Source organism: Akebia trifoliata, chromosome 1 (assembly GCF_017979445.1).
Source record: "Akebia trifoliata isolate Shusen 1 chromosome 1, ASM1797944v1, whole genome shotgun sequence".
In the NCBI taxonomy this organism is placed as follows: Eukaryota; Viridiplantae; Streptophyta; class Magnoliopsida; order Ranunculales; family Lardizabalaceae; genus Akebia; species Akebia trifoliata.
Window position 1 is genome coordinate 2,970,547 of NC_141375.1, and position 21,853 is coordinate 2,992,399.

At 32.6% G+C, this 21,853-nt stretch overlaps 2 protein-coding genes and 1 pseudogene across 2 annotated transcripts; 2 read left to right on the plus strand and 1 right to left on the minus strand.

The window, feature by feature from the left end:
• Positions 1 to 387: 387 nt before the first annotated feature.
• LOC147410383 (uncharacterized) lies at positions 388 to 2,843 on the minus strand. The gene is made up of 2 exons (XM_086434800.1): positions 2,748 to 2,843; positions 388 to 2,585 (listed from the first exon to the last, which is right to left on the minus strand). The coding sequence occupies exon 2, from the start codon at positions 2,554 to 2,556 to the stop codon at positions 526 to 528; it is 2,031 nt and encodes a 676-aa protein (XP_086290926.1). The 5' UTR covers positions 2,557 to 2,585; positions 2,748 to 2,843; the 3' UTR covers positions 388 to 525.
• Positions 2,844 to 4,255: 1,412 nt separating this feature from the next.
• On the plus strand, positions 4,256 to 5,440 carry LOC147410384 (uncharacterized). The gene is made up of 2 exons (XM_086434812.1): positions 4,256 to 5,190; positions 5,298 to 5,440. The coding sequence occupies exons 1-2, from the start codon at positions 4,587 to 4,589 to the stop codon at positions 5,330 to 5,332; spliced, it is 639 nt and encodes a 212-aa protein (XP_086290938.1). The 5' UTR covers positions 4,256 to 4,586; the 3' UTR covers positions 5,333 to 5,440.
• A 2,337-nt stretch (positions 5,441 to 7,777) lies between these two features.
• LOC147410385 (secreted RxLR effector protein 161 pseudogene) lies at positions 7,778 to 8,425 on the plus strand (annotated as a pseudogene).
• The last annotated feature ends 13,428 nt before the right edge of the window (positions 8,426 to 21,853 follow it).

Genomic DNA, 21,853 nt, shown 5'->3' on the forward strand with positions numbered 1-21,853 from the left:
GATCACTGCTCTTAGAGAATAAATCTTGACATTAATTTCACCCTAAAAAGAGAACAAAAAAATAATCATCATTTTCGATCTATGTTTTTTCGTGTGCAATTTCCCATCATTCTTGATTATTATTATTATTATTTTGCATCTTATGCTAAATTTTTCGTATCCATATTTCAGGACTATCAAAAGCCATAATTTTTGTAGAGAAAATGGTTGATATGAAAATAGGTCCAATTCATAGGTCTTAGATGATGCATATAACTAAGTTATCAGTGTTGCTATTGCTCTTGTAAAGAAAAAAAAAAAATTCAGGATATTTTTTGAAATCTGAGCAGTTGCATCTATTTTACATCCAACACCATATTACCTATTATGTTTGTAAGTTATAAAAATCTTATATATTGAACTATAATATAGCACTCTTAGATTCCAAACGTGTTTTACACTACAAATTGAGTTTTATAAAATGTAAAATGAAAAACAAGCCATACATGGAGTACTGACAAGCTGAACCATCCACAATTACTAATTTTATTCTACATTCAACTTTGCTCTGGCGTGGCCTTGTGAAATTTGGAATTGTTCTGTGATTCCAAGATGTGCCATCAAAAGCCAAACATGAGTGAGAAGCTCCCCTCCTCGCCTGAGCTGTTGAGCATGATAATTACCTCTACACTGAATTGCGGCATAAGATAGCATCTCTACCCATACCTCACTGATAAAGTTCCATTTCTTGCTAATTTTAATGGACTGCAAAGATTTCGCAAGCGTACATGCATCGAACAACACCGATTTACTTCTATCTCCTTTCACTTGAATCGGTGGAATTTCAGTGTTCACTTGAAGCAACATCTTGCATGCTTGGAATGTATTTGATATGGATTTTTTTTCTTGAAAAAATTCAATGGCTTCGGCACAGGTGTCTCGAAATCTTATTTGTCCAATGCCAATGGGTAACATAAAAGGGCACATCACTAGAAGATACAACATATAATCCGAAACAAGTTTGCTATTTTGGCATTTTGGTCTTTCGGGGTTTGTAAGTTTTTTGAGATCATCATCAAAATAATAGCAGAGAGTTGTAGCAATGTGCCAGATAAGAATGCTTTGGTCGAATTCTATAGGCGTAGTCCAATGAAATTTCTCGTATTGCTTGGCTTGTCTACAAGAACACAAGTCCTTGATGTTAACACTGAAATCTGTGGCACTTTCAGATTTTTCCTTGAGCTGTTGGTAGATCGATTCTTTCAAGTTGTCGGAGACTTCCTCACAAGTCTTATGGTAATATTTTTCTAGCAATTTATCAATAAAAATGAACTTTTGAATTCTTCGAAAATACGTTGGCTTGGTTTCTTTGACGCAAAATCCTATCAGATTGTATTGTGACATGGAATTAGACCACCCCCTATTGTTACGCAATTGAAAGGAATAGATGAATTGAGAAATACGAGTCATCACTTCGTTCTTCTTGTGCTTAATCAACCAGGCAATTGTCCAGTCTGAGAAAAGAAGTCGAATCATTGCATAGATCTCAAGAAGGATAGCTACACCCAACAATAGGTAAGTTATGATCCTATCAACAACATGGTATCGATGTTTCTCAGATACTAAGTAGACTATGAACACAGAAATGGTGGATGAGAAACTGATGGAGCGAAGAATGCAGCCTAAGGGAGTATAAACTAAAGCCGCTTTAGTGTACAACAAATCGTACACGAATCCTAGTTCAACTTCGATAACTTTGAAACCTACTTTCCAATAATTCCTTAAGAAGAATGATCGACTGTTACCCCGGTCCTGGAAACTGAGGATGAGATCTGCAAAGAGACGCTTGAACGTGTTGAAGAAGTAATGGGAATCGAGTAATGTGCTTGCATCAGGATTTTTGTTTTCTACAGGAACCGAATGATCAAAAACAGGTGGAATTTCGTCCACTAACCCAACTGTGACGTGAAACCCCTCATTTTTTTTAGAACTATATTCCTCCATGAAATTGGCATAATTGGGGCCTGAATCGGGAAGACTGAGCATAGAGTCTCTGAAATGTTCTCTGCTTGCGGACATTAGAACCCATGTCCTCTCCCCATACTTAATAATTCCAGCAAGAAACATTGGAATGTTTAGAAATGAGAGCCAATTACCCCTCCAGGACATAAGAAAGATGTAAATTGCGACGCCTAGTTGGACGATTAGTCCAAGCAAGTGTCTTAACCACAACTCATTATCCTCTAAGGCATAAGCAGTGACATTATCAGGGCCACCGAGGTGCAATAGAAGAATAGGTGCCCAAAACGCGGGAAGTTGGCTTTTAAAGTCGTGGTACTCACTGTTATCTCCCTGTTGGTTGGACAGAACTCCGAGAGCAACAGTTGCAACCCAGTCGGCCGACATGTAGGCGATCCAAAGGATGATTCTGACCCAATTGCTTGAAATATACTTTCTTCGATGGCCGAAGAATATGAGGACGATTTGTAAGAAGAGACTGAGTATAACCATCACCCGGATCTCACATGCGTTCCAAAGACTCCTCATCCATCCTGGAAACACATCTATGTTCCGCATCTTCTTTCCAAAGATCAGAGTGATAATAACTGAATTTTTCGAAAAAAAAACATTAAACAAAGAAGAAAAGAGTACACCAATCTAATTTATAAAAATTTAGATAGTCAAGGTTGGAAATTGTAAGAATCAAACTAACAAGGATGAAACAAATCAAAATATAAGAGATTCAACAAGTTTAGAATATGACTTACTCGATAAGATTGATGATTCAATTCATTAAAAGAAGTCAAAGTGATGAACAGGTTGTACTACTGGTTTTAGTTCCCCTCCAAGCTAAGTGATTATCTTGTTAGATATTTTTTCTGTCCCACATGACACTTTTAGTCTTTAATAAAAGGAAGTTACTGATCTAATCTCTAGAGTAGTGGTTACTAACATTTAGAGAAGTAGTTTTCCTCTATCTATTAACTTCTAACTTTGATGGGAAGTGGAGGGGCAGTTACAAAAACTACTCAGCAGTTACTAAAGGAAATGGGTCCTCTCTCTACCCATTTTAAGAGGCATCATACTATTTTCCATCATCAGTGAGTAAAATGCATTTTTTTCTTTTAAGAGAAAGGGTCAAGAGAGAGAAACTCATTGCCTGAAGAAATCCATATTTTCAGATCAACAATTAACAAAGAAATTGCTATGGATTCAGGTATGTTGTTTATCTTTATAAAATCATATATGTTATTTAAATTTGTATGTGAAAATCATGATAGTCAAGATCATAGAATATATTGATTGATGAATTTAAAATTTTACATGTGGTATCAGAGCCACAGGTTAAGACTTTCTTGATTTTCCATTATGATCTATTTGTTGCAATCAATTATTTGTGGAAGATTTCATATATATATATGATATGATTTAGTTTTGATTTTAATTTTTTCTTTTCCGCTGCGATTATTAAAGTTTTCCACAAAATAAAATCTCATTTATTTTATACCCAACGTGTTTTCTATGGATTCTCATATATAAAGCATGATGTTGTTGGTTGCTTTAATTAATGGAGAAAATTACATATTTTAGTACATTTTCTACTTTCCATTTTCAGCATGATGTTACATATCAATTTTATTTTATTTTTATTTTTATTTAATTGATAATATTGCTCATGATTTGTTCTACAGTATAGAACACAACACACAAAATGTGTATCATTTATAAAAATCTGAATCATGTCCGAAATTTATGAGTAACATCTCTTGTATTGATTTGTTATAATAATAATAATAATTATTATTATTATTATTTTTTATAGTTTATTTGAACATGAAATTGTCATATGTATGAAACTGTTTAAATGATGATTTGATGTGATTAATGATAAATTATTTTACAAAGTGATTATTTCATCTTGAAATCCTATTTTATGAAATAGTTTGGTAATCACCAAAGTGATCCAACTAGAAAGTCATAGGTTTCAAGTTGTAGTTTTGATCTTAATACTCATATCCCAAGTATTAAGAAAAATGACTTTGCAAATTTTGAATAGATATTTATATGTATTATTAATCATGAGAATATTTTGGCTTGGCCCAAAGGTGCACCACTTTTCTTGTGATTAATATACTAAGGTAAAATAATTAATGTATATCCTTAATTGAGAAGTGGAATCGGATACCCAAAGGTAACGGACCTATCAGATTATGGATACATTATTAATTATTTATTTTATTTTAATAGGTGAAAGGGAATTACCATAATAGTTAAAAGTTTAATTTTTTGTATGTTGTAATTTTCATCCACAGATGTGTTACAACAATACTATTTATTGTTTATTATTTAACTCAAAGCATTAATGTGTGAGCATATATTTACTTGCAGTTTCAATTCCTGTTTCGTTTCATTCACATGCTTCATCTGTTCCGATCCTTAATGGAGCAAATTTCTCAGATTGGTCTGAACAAGTCCAGTTTCACCTAGGTGTACTGGATCTTGATTTAGCACTTCGGACTGAGAAACCGCCTGCTATTACTGAAGTTAGTAGTGCGGAAGAAAAGACTCTAAGTCATTCTTGGGAAAGATCGAACAGATTGAGCATTATGTTTATGCGAATGAGTATAGCGAACAACATTAAATCTACACTTCCTGTACCTGACACTGCTAAGGAATTTTTTAAGACTGTGGAAGAACGTTTTCGTTCAGCTGATAAGTCTCTTGCTGGGACATTAATGGCTGAACTCACCACCATGAAGTTTGATGGTACTCGTGGGATGCATGAGCACATCCTTGAGATGTCAAATCTAGCTGCTAAACTGAAAGCTCTTGGGATGAATGTGGATGAGTCTTTTCTTGTTCAATTTATTTTGAACTCCTTACCTCTTCAATATGGGCCATTTCAAATTCATTACAACACTATTAAAGACAAGTGGAATGTAAATGAATTGGCTAATATGCTTGTTCAAGAAGAGACAAGGCTTAAGCAACAAGGACATCATTCAGTTCACCTTATAGGCAAAGGAGCTAGTAAGAAGTGGAAGAAACCTAAGAAGGGCAAAATGGTAGAACCACCTAAATTCAATGGGCCTCCTCAAGGTATAGAGGCTCATCAGAGGGGACAAAACAGTATCAAGTGCCGTTTCTGTAAGAAGTTTGGGCATGTACAGAGAGATTGCCACAAACGTAGAGCATGGTTTGAAAAGAAAGGTAAGCCTTTAGCTTACGTTTGTTTCGAATCAAACCTTACTGAAGTTCCTTCTAATACTTGGTGGATTGACTCAGGTTCCACTGTTCATGTTTCTAATTCGATGCAGGGCTTCCTTACAATCCAGACTTTAAACCAAAATGAAAGTTCCATAGTTGTAGGAAATGGAGTCAAAGTTCCAGTGGTTGCTACCGGGATATTTCGTTTATTTTTAGACACTGATTGTTATCTAGATTTATTTCAGACACTTTATGTTCCTTCTATTTCTCGTAATTTGGTTTCCATATCTAAACTTGACCTTGAAGGTTATTTCTTTTCATTTCGTAATAGAAGATTCAGTTTGTTTAAAAATTCTTCTTTCGTTGGTTCTGATAGTTTATGTGATGGTTTATATAAACTAAATCTTAATAGTCGTTTTGCTGAAAGCCTTTTAACCCTACATCATAATGTTGGAACTAAACGTAACCTGATCAATGAAAGTTCTTCTCACTTGTGGCACAGACGTTTGGGTCATATATCCAAAGAAAGAATTAAGAGATTAGTAAAAGATGGGATTTTGCCTAACCTAGATTTTACTGACTTCAATGTATGTGTGGATTGTATTAAGGGAAAACAAACCAAACACATAAAGAAAGGTGCTACAAGAAGTAGAGAACTTCTTGAAATTGTCCATACAGACATTTGTGGGCCTTTTGACTCGCCATCTTTTGGTAAAGAAAAATATTTTATCACTTTTATTGATGATTTTTCTCGTTATTGTTATATCTATTTATTGCATGACAAATCTCAAGCAGTGAATGCTCTAGAGGTGTACATTGTTGAGGTTGAAAGGCAATTAGATAAAAAGGTGAAAATTATCAGATCAGATAGAGGTGGTGAGTATTATGGAAGATATGATGGATTGGGTCAACACCCTGGCCCATTTGCTAAACTCCTAGAAAAGCATGGTATATGTGCACAATACACTATGCCAGGTACGCCTCAGCAGAATGGAGTGGCTGAAAGGCGTAATCGTACATTGATGGATATGGTTAGGAGTATGTTAAGTAATTCATCTTTACCCATTTCATTATGGATGGAAGCCCTTAAGACCGCTGTTTATTTATTAAATAGGGTTCCTACTAAAGCAGTTCCAAAGACTCCTTTTGAACTGTGGACAGGAAGGAAGCCAAGTTTAAGGCACCTACACGTTTGGGGTTGCCCAGCGGAGGCTAGGATATATAATCCACATGAAAAGAAATTGGATTTCAAAACCATTAGTGGTTACTTTATTGGCTATCCAATGAAATCCAAAGGGTATAGATTTTATTGTCCTAATCATAGTACGAAGATTGTTGAAACGGGTAATGCCAGATTCATTGAGAATGGTGAAATCAGTGGGAGTAATCAATTACAAAAAACAAATATTCAAGAAGTTAGGGTGCAAGTCCCACAACCCATAACTTCTAAAGAAATTGTTGTTCCTATAATTGCAGAATCATCTGACAATGTTGAACAACAAATTATTGATCAATCACTCCCCAATGAGATTATCACTAATGAACCAATTATGGAAGAACCACAAGAATCAACATTAAGAAGGTCTCAAAGAGAACGAAGACCTGCTATTTCTGATGATTATGTGGTGTATTTACAAGAATCTGATTATGATATTGGGACCAGTAAAGACCCGATTTCATTTTCACAAGCCATTGGTTGTAATGATTCTAATAAATGGATTGATGCCATGAATGATGAATTGAAATCAATGGATCAAAACAAAGTTTGGGAACTTGTCGAATTGCCTGAAGGATATAAAGCAGTTGGTTGTAAATGGATCTTTAAGACCAAACGCGACTCAAAAGGCAATATCGAACGACATAAAGCCAGACTTGTGGCCAAAGGTTTCACTCAGAAAGGAGGTATTGATTATAAGGAAACCTTCTCTCCTGTATCAAAGAAGGATTCACTTAGAATCATTATGGCTTTAGTTGCTCATTTTGATTTAGAGTTACACCAAATGGATGTGAAAACTGCTTTTCTGAATGGGAGTTTAGAAGAAAAGGTTTATATGGATCAACCTGAAGGTTTCTCCATAAAGGGAAAAGAACACATGGTTTGTAAATTAAATAAGTCAATATATGGACTTAAACAAGCTTCTAGACAGTGGTATCTTAAATTCAATGATATTATTACTTCCTTCGGATTTAAGGAAAACATCGTTGATCGGTGTATATACTTGAAGGTTAGTGGGAGCAAGTTTATATTTTTGATCTTATATGTTGATGATATATTGCTTGCCAGTAGTGATCTTGGTTTATTGTACACAACTAAAAAATTTCTCTCTGAGAATTTTGAAATGAAAGATATGGGTGAGGCAACTTACGTGATTGGAATAGAAATATTCCGTGATCGCTCACGTGGTTTGTTGGGGTTGTCTCAAAACCGATATATTGAAACAATCTTAGAGAGATTTGGTATGGAGAACTGTTCAGCTAGTGTTGCCCCAATTCAGAAAGGGGATAAATTTAGTCTCATGCAATGTCCACAGAATGAATGGAACGTAAACAGATGGAAAGAATTCCTTATGCTTCTGCTGTAGGAAGTTTGATGTATGCACAAACTTGCACCAGGCCAGACATCAGTTTTGCAGTTGGTATGTTGGGCAGATACCAAAGTAATCCTGGAATGGATCATTGGAGAGCTGCAAAGAAAGTAATGAGGTACTTAAGGGGAACAAAAGATTACATGCTTACTTTTAAGAAGTCTGATAATTTGGAGGTGATTGGCTACACTGATTCAGACTTTGCTGGATGTGTTGATAGTAGAAAATCAACTTTTGGTTATGTATATTTGTTGGCTGGAGCAGCAATTTCATGGAAAAGTGCTAAGCAGACTACTATTGCTGCATCCACAATGGAAGCTGAATTTGTGGCATGCTTTGAGGCCACAGTTCATAGTTTATGGCTGCGAAATTTTATCTCAGGACTTGCTATTGTCGACACTATTGAGAAGCCGCTGAGAATTTATTGTGATAATTCTGCAGCTGTATTTTTCTCCAAGAACGACAAATACTCTAATGGTGCTAAACACATGGAGTTAAAGTATTTTGCCGTTAAGGAGGAAGTTCAGAAACAACGGGTGTCTATTGAACATATTAAAACAGAGCTCATGGTTGCAGATCCACTAACTAAAGGGTTACCACCAAAGACATTTAAAGAACATGTTAAAAGAATGGGTCTTGATTGTAACCTTTGATGCCTGTTATGTTTTGGATTGCAATGTTTATGTTATTAGACATTTTGAGATCTCATTATTCATGTTTCTGATTTTTCCTGTTTTCCATTTTGTACGTACATCTATGAGAATGGATAAAAGATAACAGGAAGTCTTTTACAAAGACAATTTTGTCGGACCAATTATGGATACTTCTCATTTATGAACTATGGTTGATTGAATTGCTAGTTTTATAGTACATGGAAGGGACTATGTCGTCTTATTGATGTACAACCGCCATGACTTATACTAGTGATTTATTTAACTATAGTATTTATGATGACCAATTTAAGTTAGAGATTGATTAGTGTTTTATGCGCATAATGTTTACTTCATTGAGGCTAAAATGAAATTAGTCATATGGGCCAAGTGGGAGAATGTTAGATATTTTTTCTGTCCCACATGACACTTTTAGTCTTTAATAAAAGGAAGTTACTGATCTAATCTCTAGAGTAGTGGTTACTAACATTTAGAGAAGTAGTTTTCCTCTATCTATTAACTTCTAACTTTGATGGGAAGTGGAGGGGCAGTTACAAAAACTACTCAGCAGTTACTAAAGGAAATGGGTCCTCTCTCTACCCATTTTAAGAGGCATCATACTATTTTCCATCATCAGTGAGTAAAATGCATTTTTTTCTTTTAAGAGAAAGGGTCAAGAGAGAGAAACTCATTGCCTGAAGAAATCCATATTTTCAGATCAACAATTAACAAAGAAATTGCTATGGATTCAGGTATGTTGTTTATCTTTATAAAATCATATATGTTATTTAAATTTGTATGTGAAAATCATGATAGTCAAGATCATAGAATATATTGATTGATGAATTTAAAATTTTACATATCTCTCCTTTTTCGAAGAGCAATAGTATTTTTTTTGAAAAAGAAAGAAACCTATTGGATTCACATTAGAACACTAAATTCGAGGAGGAGATAATGACATTGTACACTAATAATTTTAGTCGTCATTGTTGTAGGAAAAATCTAATGAATTTTTCAGATTGTTTTTTCATCAAGTGGATCTTTTTTAACTACGATTTAAGTGGGTCTCACATTTTATTTGAGACGAGACCCCTTGAAAATTTATTCTTCTTTTTGAAGAGAATAATTTCGTTTATTAAACTATTAAAAATTCTTTTTGGGTGAATGAGAAATCAACTTCAAATAATCTTTATTAACTATGATTTATTATGTGGTTTGTAGAACTATTGAGTTTGTTAGTGAAACTCTTTAATCTCATATCGAATAAGAATAAAAATTTATTTAATTATTGTATAGAACTTCTCATCATATCATTTGAGTAAATATGAGAGAGAGACTTTAATAAGTCCAAGCACATACAAGAGGCTCATGGGCTGAAGAAGGATTTAAACATTGGTTCAAAAAATCCTTAATATGCGTGATGGGCCCTTATACTGATTAAAGTATGATTTTCCTTTGAAGGGGCGCACCCTATGTCTCTTCATTTCGACCTTGGTTTTTTGTCTTCTCTCCACTTTTAACTTGCATTTTGGATTTTTCATCTGTATTTCTTGAAGTGCTGCGTCTACACGTGTGATGTTGTATCCTAAGAGACAATTATTCATTGATTCGTGGACACTAAATTGTGGGAATAAAATTGTCTTAAAGACATTGTATTCAACACAAACCTTAATCAATCTTTATTTTGTTTAATTCTCGGGTATCTACCGACTAACAATTGTATCTGTATCCAACAATGCACAATGTTCTACATTTAAAAAAATATAAACATTAACCGGGTTGATGGTATCATAGCAAAAATACAAAATAAATAAAACTTTATAAATAATAATTTATCTTCATATGTGACTTGGTCGACTTTAATAATGCACATGAAGGCTTTTTTACAAAAAGCATATTGAAGGTGGCTTCTTTATGGATTGGGTTTTAAGATCTAATCCGAATTCAACTTGGACGAGTCAAACTCAATTACCCCCGAACAGATTTTGACATCAATTTAAAATATAGATATATAGTTGGAAGATTGAAACCCTCCTTCAACCACTCAATACATGCCACTTAAGTCAGGAGAAATTAATGCCTAAAATATCTCTCTTTTATAATTAAGAAAATTACTTAAAGAACTCTCATGAAGGGATTTCTTACCAAATAGTCCCTCAGTATTCAATGATTATTTGGTGGGACATTTAGTAAATTTTTTCTTTCTAAATTGTCCATGTATCTCATCTCCCACCTTTCTCACGATTGAATGTCCTAATTGTTTGAATTCATTATTTTTATTCAAAAATTAGATTTTTAACATCTTAATTGAATTTTGGAGACTCCATTTCGTAAGAAAAAATTTAAGAAAGAAGAAAAAATCATTTTGAAGGGAATTTTCAAGTGATGATCTCTCCTTTTTTCAAGTGCAATGGTATTTTATGTGAAAAAGAAAGAAACATATTGGATTCACATTAGACGACTAAATTCGAAGAGGAGATAATGATGTTGTACCCTAATAATATATATTCTTTTTTATAAATAACAATTGATTCATAAAATAGAACTAAGCAAATCAAAGTGACCAACCTAGCAAGATCTTACAAGAGAATGCTGCTCGCGAGAAAGATAACAAATCCTATTCATTGTAAACTAACAACTTTAGTCGTCATTGTTTCTGTATCCAACAGTCCACAATGTTTTACATTTAAATAAATATAAAAATTAACTAGATTAATGGTATAATAGGAAAAAAAAGGAAAAAAAACTTTATAAATAATAATTTATCTTCACATGTGACTTGGGCGACTTTAATAATGCAAATGGGCAACTTTCTGTCATTTCAGCATTTTCCCTTTAATAATGCACATGGGCGACTTTACAAAAACCGTACTGAAGGCGACTTTACAAAAATCATCGGAAGGTGGCTTCCCTATGGATTGGATTTTAACATCAATTGAAAATATAGGTATACAGCTGTAAGATTGAAACCCTCCATCAACACCTCAATACACGTTACTTAAGCTACGAGCAATTAATGCCAAAAAAAAAAATCTCTCTTTCATAATTGAAAAAATTATTTAAAAGGACCCTCGTGGAGAGATTTCTTACTAAATAATCCCTAAGTATTCAAGGGTTGTTTGATAGGACATTTAGTAAAAAATAAATTTCTAAATGGTCCTGGATCTCATCTCTCACTTTTCTCACGATTGAGTGTCTTAATAGATTGAACTCATCGTTTTCATCTAAAAATTAGATTTTTGACATCTCAATCAAATTTTGGAGATTTTATTTCGTAGGAAAAAATTTAAGAAAGAAGAAAAAGCCAATCTGAAAAGCATTTTCAGACATTTTGAAGATGTATGTGAAAAACTAGGTTTTTTTATTTTTTATTTTTTATTTTCCTTAGTTTTTGGATGAAAATCAATCAAGAATGATTCTTTTGAATTGAAATCATTTAAACAAGTTGTTATCTCAAGTTTTTAGTCGATCTTTCTATGTATTTTAATCCAAAAAATTTGAAAATTGAAAATGGGAGGGTTTTACCATTGAAGAGTTTATTACTTTTTATTTTAAAAAATGGTGAACTCGACAGTAATTAAAAAAGCGTTGAGTTCGACAGTAAATAAAAAGTGGTGATCTCGACAGTAAATAGTGGTGAGTTTGACGGTAAAAAATGTGAACTTGACATTAAATAAAAAAACATTGAGTTCTATAATAAAAATTATGAACTCGATAGTACAAGGGACCATTAAGAAAGAAAAAGTTTTTTAAATGTCCTGTCAAGGTAACATGCAAAACTTAGGGACTATTTAGAAAGGAACCCTACTACGAGGGTCCTTTAAGTAATTTTCCTTTATAATTTCCTCCAATTGTGGCTTAAATGGCGTGTATTGAGGTGTGGGAGGAGGATTTCAATCCTCCACCCTTGGCGTATACAATCTTTTGCTCATACTTAAAATATAAAACTCCTATTAGCATCGCAAATTTTATTTATTACATCTTATTTATTTATATTATTTAATACACTCCAAATAAATATTAAACATACCTTTCAAAGGGAGTGTCTTTGTACACACCAAAAGTATTCTATGTACCCAGACCATAAAACGTATAAAAAAAGAAAGAAAAGAAATTTACATTTCTAACATTTTCTAAAATTCTCAAATCACATACTCTAATATATCGAACACAAACTTCTTCTTCTTCTTCTTCTCACTCTCTCTCTCTCTCTCCATATTCACCTCCTTTTGAGTTTCGTGAGAGGTTTAATTAGATGTTTTAGGATTTCTTTTTTGACTTACTTTATTTCTTTGAAATTTCTTCCATTCTTTTTTGCATTTAATCCCTAAGGAAGATGGAAAAATCACTATTAAAACCTTCAAGGCAACGATTTTGAATGAATAACTTAGATATTTTTAACATGTTTGTTCAGTAGCATCAGACCGAATTTATTTTAAAAAATTTGGTATGTACCTATCGAATATTACCAAATAGATTTGGTAGGGATCTATCGAACGAAAACTTTCTATCGAACATTACAAAATCAATTCAGTAGGTACCTACCAAAAAGAACTTTCTCATGTATATGACTTTGATTCGATTGAAGGTGTTAGGGTACGAAAAAGGATAAGGTTTTGTTTTTGTTAGTTTTTAAAGGTAGGAGGTTAGAAAGGTAATTTTGGGAATAAGTTAGACAAAAGTAAATTTTATTTGTTAAAGGGACACGTTTTTGCAATTCCTGAAATCAGAATAATGAGTTGGAGGTCCGATCCTTATTAGCAATCCCCCGTTTTATTCGCAAAAAATTCACGAATTTTTTGTTTTTTTGAGTAGAAGTATTATTTAGCCGCACCTTTGAATGATTCACAAAAAGTCAGAAGTTTTGCTATTAAAAAGAATTAAATGGATTCTAAAGGGTTTTTTAAAAATCCGTCCCAAAAAAATGCTAGGTAAAATGGTAGAAAAATAAACCTAAATACTTATTTACTAACTTTTGCCTTAAAATTTTTTATTTTTTACCTAAAAATACAACAACACCTTCATTTTCTTTGATCGTTACATCAACTTTGACCTCCATAACAGCAAGCTTTGAAGGGCATTGAAGGTAAGCTTCCTCATCGGTTTTTACTATCTTTTTCTATGTCTCTTTTCTATTTATCTCTCTACTTCTATTCCATCATATAGATTGTAGACACCCCATTTTTGCCTAAACTGAGCCCAAGGGCACCAAAAACATTATGAGAAAAGATTTGACTTAAGTCGATTTTCAAGTGGTCACAAGGATCACATGTTGAGCCAACAGATAATTGCATTTTTTTTTATGATTTTGGCTTGACAAGGAGGTAACCAACAACCAGGCTTAATTTGACCAGAATAATAAAATGTGCAGTATGGAAGTTACCAATGGCTAGGCTTATTTTTTTAACCTTGCCAAAGGTTACCAATGTCCAGAAGGATTTTTTTTACATAATATGGAGGTGACCAACGACCAGAAGGAAATTTTGCACTAGCCATTGGTTACCTAAAGTCAATTCTGTTGGGTAGTTTTGAGCCCCATTTGCATTCGAATTTGTTAATGTTTAATTACCTTTTAATCCTCATTTTAATTGTTTTTCCCTCAAGAAAGCTTTCATTTTTACATTTTTACCTATAGTTTAATTTTATAATAAACTCACCATCAAGGTCTTCTTGTAAATTTTCATTTTTATCTAACATAGACCTTTCGTCAATTTGGCCCCCACATGAGTGTAATTACTACCCTAACCTCAAGTTTCTAGAGCTTAATCTAGGTAGTTTACACTTATTCTTTTAAGTTTATCCTCAATCCTAGAAGAGTAAATGTAATTAGACCAAGTTCTAGATGTGTTAATAATTTTGCCTAACCCATAAATTTCTCTAGAACTTGTGAGTAATGACTAGACTAACCCTAGGTTGTTAGAGAATTAGTTGAGTTATATGATATTAATACCCAAAGTTCTAATCCATATTTACATGCCATCTAGCCTAATTCTTTGGGATTTGACCCAAAGTTAAAGACCTAAGACTCTTCTACCTTCTTCAAAGAATTCTCTAGAAACTATGACCTTTTACAATTCTACCCTCTTGTTCATCATGATTGGGGAGACCTTAGGTGAGTGAAAGACCTTTAAGTTCAATGAGAATAAAAGTCATTTGAAATTTTTATAGAGGTTTTGTCACAAATATTGAGAACTCCAAGAGTTGGGACAAGTTTATCCCCAAAAGTCTTCCAAACTCCTATAAATAGAATTCATATTTAAGGCAAAAAAGAAGAGCTCAAGAAGCTAAAATTTTGTCTTAGGGTCTGTTCTTTACAGAAGCTAGCTCCAGCTCCAGAAGCTGGCTTCTGGAAGAAGCAGAAGTTTGGAGCCTGAAAAATCACATCCAGCAGAAGCTTGTTCGTTACAGAAGCACATAAGCCAGAAACTGATGTTCGTTTGACAGTTTTTTATTGCTGGATTCTGATAAAATGACTAGAATACCCTTAATGTTGATAATGCACCAAAAATGATCAGAATACCTTAATAAATATATAGTTACATTAATATATATATATATATATATATATATATATATATATATATATATATATATATATATATATATATATATATATATATATATATAAATATAATAAATTTATCTTAAAAAATTATAAAAATAATTATTTTTAATTTAAATAAATTTATAAATTTTAAAATTTTATTGAAATTTCGGCAGCATCTCCTCTTAAAAATGGACATATGAAATTTTCCTGATAAAGAAAATACCTGCATACATAGCCCTTTTACAAGAAAAACTCCTTTTTATAAACTATAACAACTACCTATAACTTACTTTTAATTTCTTATAAGCTAACATAAATACCTTCTTAAAATACCCCTCCACAAATGTGGAAACACCCATCATCCCTTTGAAACAAAAGATGTGATTTTAAATCACCAAGCCCAACAGAAACTTCCACTATATCAGATTGGACGATATGTGGTCATAGAACAAGTTATACTATACGGGGAAAAACTATAACTTTTCCGTTCAAGTGGTCATGAACAAATGCACATTAGAGATTTCTTCAAACAATCTTAAGATCTAAACTAACATACTATCAAAATTCTCATAAAATCATCAAAAACTACAAAGAATAATGTCTTTAGCTTCACACAACCAACCAACTTCACAAATTGTAACTTCATTTACTGGACGAAATATTAGCATAAAAAAGATAAAATCTTTTAAGACCCAAACTAACAAATATCAAAATTCAGATAACACCATAAAAGCAACAAAGAACATTGTCTATAGTTTCACACAACAAAAAAATTAGAACTTTACAAACAGTAACTTCATCTACTTAACAAAATGTTAGCGTAGAAAAAATAAAATCTTTCGTTAGAGAGCTGCTATCAGCACCCAAAATATTTTGTTTATTATTTTCTTAAATTATATATCACACCCCAATTAAAGATTAAAACACACACTTACAACATTACAAGATTTTAGCTAAAATTATAATCTCAACATAACAAAACATATAACACTCTTTGAAATAATTTCAGTAGTTGTTTACAATTATGATTAGGCTCATACAAAATCCTAAACCCAAAAAATAGCAATCTAGCTATAAAAAAATTGATCTATTGGCATCGCAACTTTTACTTAGTTCGTAGGTTATAAAAATGACGAATGCATGTTTTGGGTTTGAATTGAAAGATTTTACAATTTGAAAACGCTTTTTCTGATTCAACAGAGCCATCCAGTTGTAACTATGTGACATTGCTTTGAAGTAAGACTCCAAATATTAGATAAAACTGTGGGTATCAATAAACATTATGAAGTTGATTTACAGTTATAAAATCAGATTAGGGAACATACTCGACATCTATACCCCAAGTAATATAATATTTTAGTTGAGTAGCGTTCAATAGCCAACAGTTTGGCAAACATTTTGGCAAACACATTTTTCAAAACATGGGTTAGAGGTCTTGGAATGGGCTGATTTTTGGTGAGGATGATCTCTATGGTGAGGAGATCATCATCACCAAAAATCAGCCCATTCCAAAACTTCTAACCTCATCAAAAATGGTTTACAAAAAATGGACGGTTCACGATTTTTCAACTTGTAAAATGGGGCTAGAAGTTTTGGAATGAGCTGATTTTTGGTGAGGATGATCTCCTCACTGTAGAGATCATCCTCACCAAAAATCAGCCCATTCCAAGACCTCTAACCCATGTTTTGAAAAAGTGTTTGCCAAAATGTTTGCCAAACTGTTGGCTACGGATAGGGACCCATTTTAGTTATGTTCAGAAATTTTTTTGTTTCTTACATAAAAATGACAGACACAAATATTTAAGTAGATCTATAAGATGGAAGTCTATCCTATGATTGCAAAGCTGTGTTTAGCAACTTGATAGTTCGATCAACAAACTCATGAGTTCGTAGGTTAAGATCCCTTCTAATAAACTACCAAAATTCCAATAAAATCATTCAAACTAGCAAAACACACACTATAATTTCACACAACCAACAATTAAAACTTCAAGTGGAAGAAAATTTGAAGAAGGCCAGACCTGAATGGGGAAGAGTTGGGTTATTCCTCGTCGAGAGAGCGCGGAGACAATCTCTTCCGAAATCTCGAGTTTGGAGACGTCAAGAGGGTTACCTTTTGTGGAAGAATAGGGGCCGTTTGTTTCGGTGGTGATGGGGAATCCAACGGAGGAAGAGGAGACATGAAAGGTGGACCTATGAGGGTTGGGGTTGGGGTTGTTGGAGATGGAGATGGAGATTGAAATTGGGGAGAAATTGGAGAGGAGAGATGGTATGAAATCAGGATTTTTGTAGAGAAATGTTGTTGAAGGTAGAGGAGAGAAGAAGATGAGCATCACCATTAGAAGAGGTTGAAGAAGAGAGAGTGAAGATCTGATTTTTATGGATGAAATGAGTTTCTGCAACAGCCTGAACCGTTGGAAATTTAACAAAAGAAGGAGGGCATTTAGGTAATTTCATCTGAACCGTTTTACGGTAATGGGCTTCGTGCAAAAGCCATTTGACGAAGCGGGCTAAGGGCGACTTCAATAAAGAGTCGTTTTTGGGCTTTATTTAAAATCTGAGGAGCGAAAGAAGCCCAAACGAACATATTTCGCCGGGCTTTTTGAGCTTAAAAGTAAAAAAAGCTGGAAAAGCCAGCTTCAAAAATTCAAACGAACAGGCCCTTAGTCTCTCCTCTAAGTTCTCCAGCCTATCTAAACTTTGTCCCAATCCATTATCAAACCCCCAAGAAACTCAAACGAAAAAGAAAAAGAAGAAGAAGACTAAGGTGGGGTTTAAACCCTTTATTCTCCCCCTCTAATCTCCCCATTCTTATTACTCATTTTTTTACATTAAACAAATTTATTTCATTATTTTCTTTGTAATAATGCAAATCTTTGTTTGCATTAGTGAGACTAGGAGGTAGAGAGTAAAACCTCATAGAGGTAATCTCTTCCTATAAGCCCTCAATAAGTTCCTTGAGAACATTAGATTAGGTTGCCTTACTTTTATCTACTCTTATGCAATTTAAGTTCATAGTGTAAATATTTTACTTTCTTTACTTTACTTGCAATCTAAGTTTCCTAGTCTTTCTTACTTTACCTCTTTAATGGCTTAAGAGCTAAAGAGTAATCCCTCATTAGAGGTAATCTTCTCTTTCTAAGTCCATTACTTGCACACATAACAAGTACACACACTTATTTTGTTAAAAAACTATTTAACAAATCTGGTTTGCTCAAATCATTTAATTATTTTTTCTAATCTATTCCAAATGCAAGGAAAATCATGGATTCACATGAAATAGATTGACCGAATAAAAACTTAACCCTAGGGTTTAATAGTTTGAGAGAGTCAACATAAATCAAGAATGACAGTGGAATTCTCTCTTCATTGAACATGAATTTGACAAAATGATTTAAGAGAATCAACATAAACGAAGAATAACAATGAATTTTTTTGTTACTACCTACAATTTAATCGAAATTTGCACGATCACAAGACATCAGGCCAATCCGATGATTTTAAGTCATATAGGATGAAAAATCTTTGATTTTTTCTTTTCTCTAAAAATTATATTAGCTTCAATATCTAGGAAAAATATTTTTCCTCTCATTTTCAATTGGGTAATATTTTTCTACATGATCAATTTTCATAAATAGTAGTAGTCAAACAAGATTTTAGATTATAAAAATTAATTTTTATAATTTGATTGTGATACTTCATAATCACAATCAAGAATTAAATTCTACAATCTGAACCAAACACACCCAAGTTAACAGAGCGGTGATCTCTACTTTTTCCAAGTCCAATAGTATTTTACGCAGAAGAGAGGAGAGATCCCATGGATTCACTTTAGAAGACTAAATTCCAGCCACTATACTCAAGGAGATAGTGATGTTGTACACTAATAATTTTTATTCGTCATTGTTCCTGTGTCCAATTATCCACAATGTTGTTTATTTATAATGGAAGATGGCAGCATGGCAAATATACAAAAAAAAAAATTATAAATAGTTTCCTGGCAATGATGTTACATATGTGACTTTGGGACACTTTAATAATGCACACGAAGGCCCCTTCACAAAAAAGTACCCAACGGTGCTTTAAAACTCCAAATATAATGTCCGTAATCAAACCAAACTCCAACTTTCCTCTATTCTAAGAAAAAAAATTACCTTCAATTTACCATTCATTACTTCATCCTTAAAGTTGAGAGAGAAGATATAAAACTCTAACGTTATCACTATTCACCTTTTTCAGTAAACCTTATTGTGTCCTAATTTTTTGTTGTCATTGTGTATAAATGTCAATTTTAACCTCCCCTTTCATGTAACATGATTTAAATGCCACTTTTGTCTCTTTTACTAGTTGTAAATTTTTTTCATTTATATTTTAGAAATCAAACCAAATCAATTATTCAATCAAACTCGATGGAAATTTGTTACAAAATGTCTTTGAAGAACCAATTTTACAAGATTTTCTTTCTTATAAAAATAAATTAAGGTAATATATATATATATATATATATCTGTTGATCACCTCATTGAATTGTAAACACCTTCTAGAGCTCACCGGGGCTCCACCATGCTTCTTAGCTTGGGAAACCAACCTTGCTAAAGTCGTAACTGAAAATCTGCAACGTGTTGTGGACGATAAGGAACAGGCTCCGGCAGGGCGTAGGGAAAGCTTGATAACCGAGAAGCGTCCTGCCAAACAAATTACCGGGCAGACATTACTGTAAGAGGCTACTCACACTTTCAAGAAAACCGCCAAGAGAGACCCCGGTCCAACCTAAGGCATATATATATATATATATATATATATATATATATATATATATATATTAAACATAGGAAAGTTTGGGCTCAAGTTATTACCTCAAGATTACAAAGCGTTATAACACATTTAAACTACTTCAATAGTTACTAGATTATTATTATTTTTTGTTTGGGATTTTAAACGGGCCTAATCATAATTGTAAACAATTATTAAATTTGTTTGAACAAATGTTATGATATTTTGTAATGTTGAGATTATAATTTGAGATAAATGTTTATAATGTTCAACAAGTGTGTTAATTTTTAATTGGGGTGTGATAAATAATTTAAGAAATTGGAGTGCAATAATTTTAAGTTGCGGCGGCAATAGCAATTTTTTTTAAATTATTTCATATTTTTAAAATTTTTAATGTGTTTAAATAGTATTTTAAAATAATGAATAGTGATTTAAAGGTGGAACCCATTGGAGTAGAAAAGTGGCTTGGAGCTTTTATTTTAAAGAAGATGCCAATTTGAAGGCATTTTTTAATTCGGATAAATTGAAGAAAGTTTCATAGAGAAAAAGTCGCCAAAATTTTGTATATCATATAAAATATTTATATTGATTTTTTACCAAAACCTATCATCTTCAACCTCTTTCTAAGTCATATCTTGTTCTTGATGTTTACATGTTAAAAAAACTAAAATGTTGGAAGTGTAGGGTAGAAATGTTATCATCTTCCATGATTAGTTGAGGAATCGTTGGTTAATTCATTCATCAATTCATTGAATTAATCGGCTAACCCCTAATTCAAAGAATTGTATCAATTTTTTTATTTTAAATTCAGATAATTTTTTGACTATTAACCATGCATTCAAATTATTTGGACCAACTTAGAACTTAGTGATATATATCTAAGCTTCTTTGGAATTAAAATTCTAGACTTTTTTTTTGGGTAATATTTCAATGTGACTTCAATAAAATATTTATCTTTGATTATTTAGAAGTGTAGACTTAGAGTGACTGAGCAGGACACTAATTGTTGTGGAGATGTGCTTATGAATGTTTCTCCTAGAGATACGAGTGAAAAGCATTTATGATTCTTTCCATACCTCCGAAATTAACTTAGTTTTTAACGCAGTGTCCTGCACAGTTACTTTAAGATTTTTCCAGCTTGGATGGCTTACTACTTTAATCAAGCTACAAAATGAGCATTTTGAACGGCATGTTGCTACTTTGATCCTTTAAAATATAACTAACATTGATGACTAATGTGTCTAGGGAGACTTGATATAACTAAAACATCGGTGACTAAGAGACATTTAAAATATAACCATCTTCTTTATATTACACATGGCATATCCTAGGAGTTGGATCAAATATTAATAGAAAATAAATGAGACTTGATAATATGACTCACCAGGTGGCATACTCAATTGACTGCCTGAGGCAGACAAGTTTGAAAATCATAGATATGTACGTCTCGAGATACAAGACTCCCTCGGGATATAATTTTTAATGGGGAACTGCAATCATGTATCCCAAGACATACAAATATACGATTTTTAAACTTATCACATCAGGGAGTTGATTGAGTGTACCACCTGACGAGTCAAATTATCACGACTCAAAATAAATACAAAATTTAGAAGAGTCGTGATAATATGACTCGCCAAGTGACGTACGCAAATGACTCCATGATGTGATAAGTTCGGTAGGAGTGTCAATGGGTACCCAATTACCCAGAATTGAAATCGAAAACTCTTGTTTCGATTCCCTTTTTATTGGGACCGATTAGATTCGGGTCTAGTATGGAACCGAATCGATAGGAACTAGAACCATTAGGTTCTATTCGATGGGTACTCGGAACCGATTTATTTTGTCATTTATTTTTACATTATACATGATTCATGGTAATCCTATATTTTCAAATTAACATATATGATATAAAATTCTTCAAATTTCATATAAATTAAATATTCAAGTTTAAGATGAGTCATTTTTTTAATTTATTACTTGTAAACGAAATACATTTTATTATTTAAAAATAAAAATTATTAAATTATTATTTTAGTGGAAAAAATTATTATCAAATTGATATTTTACAAAAAATATATTATTTTTTAGAATAATTTTTTTATTATAAT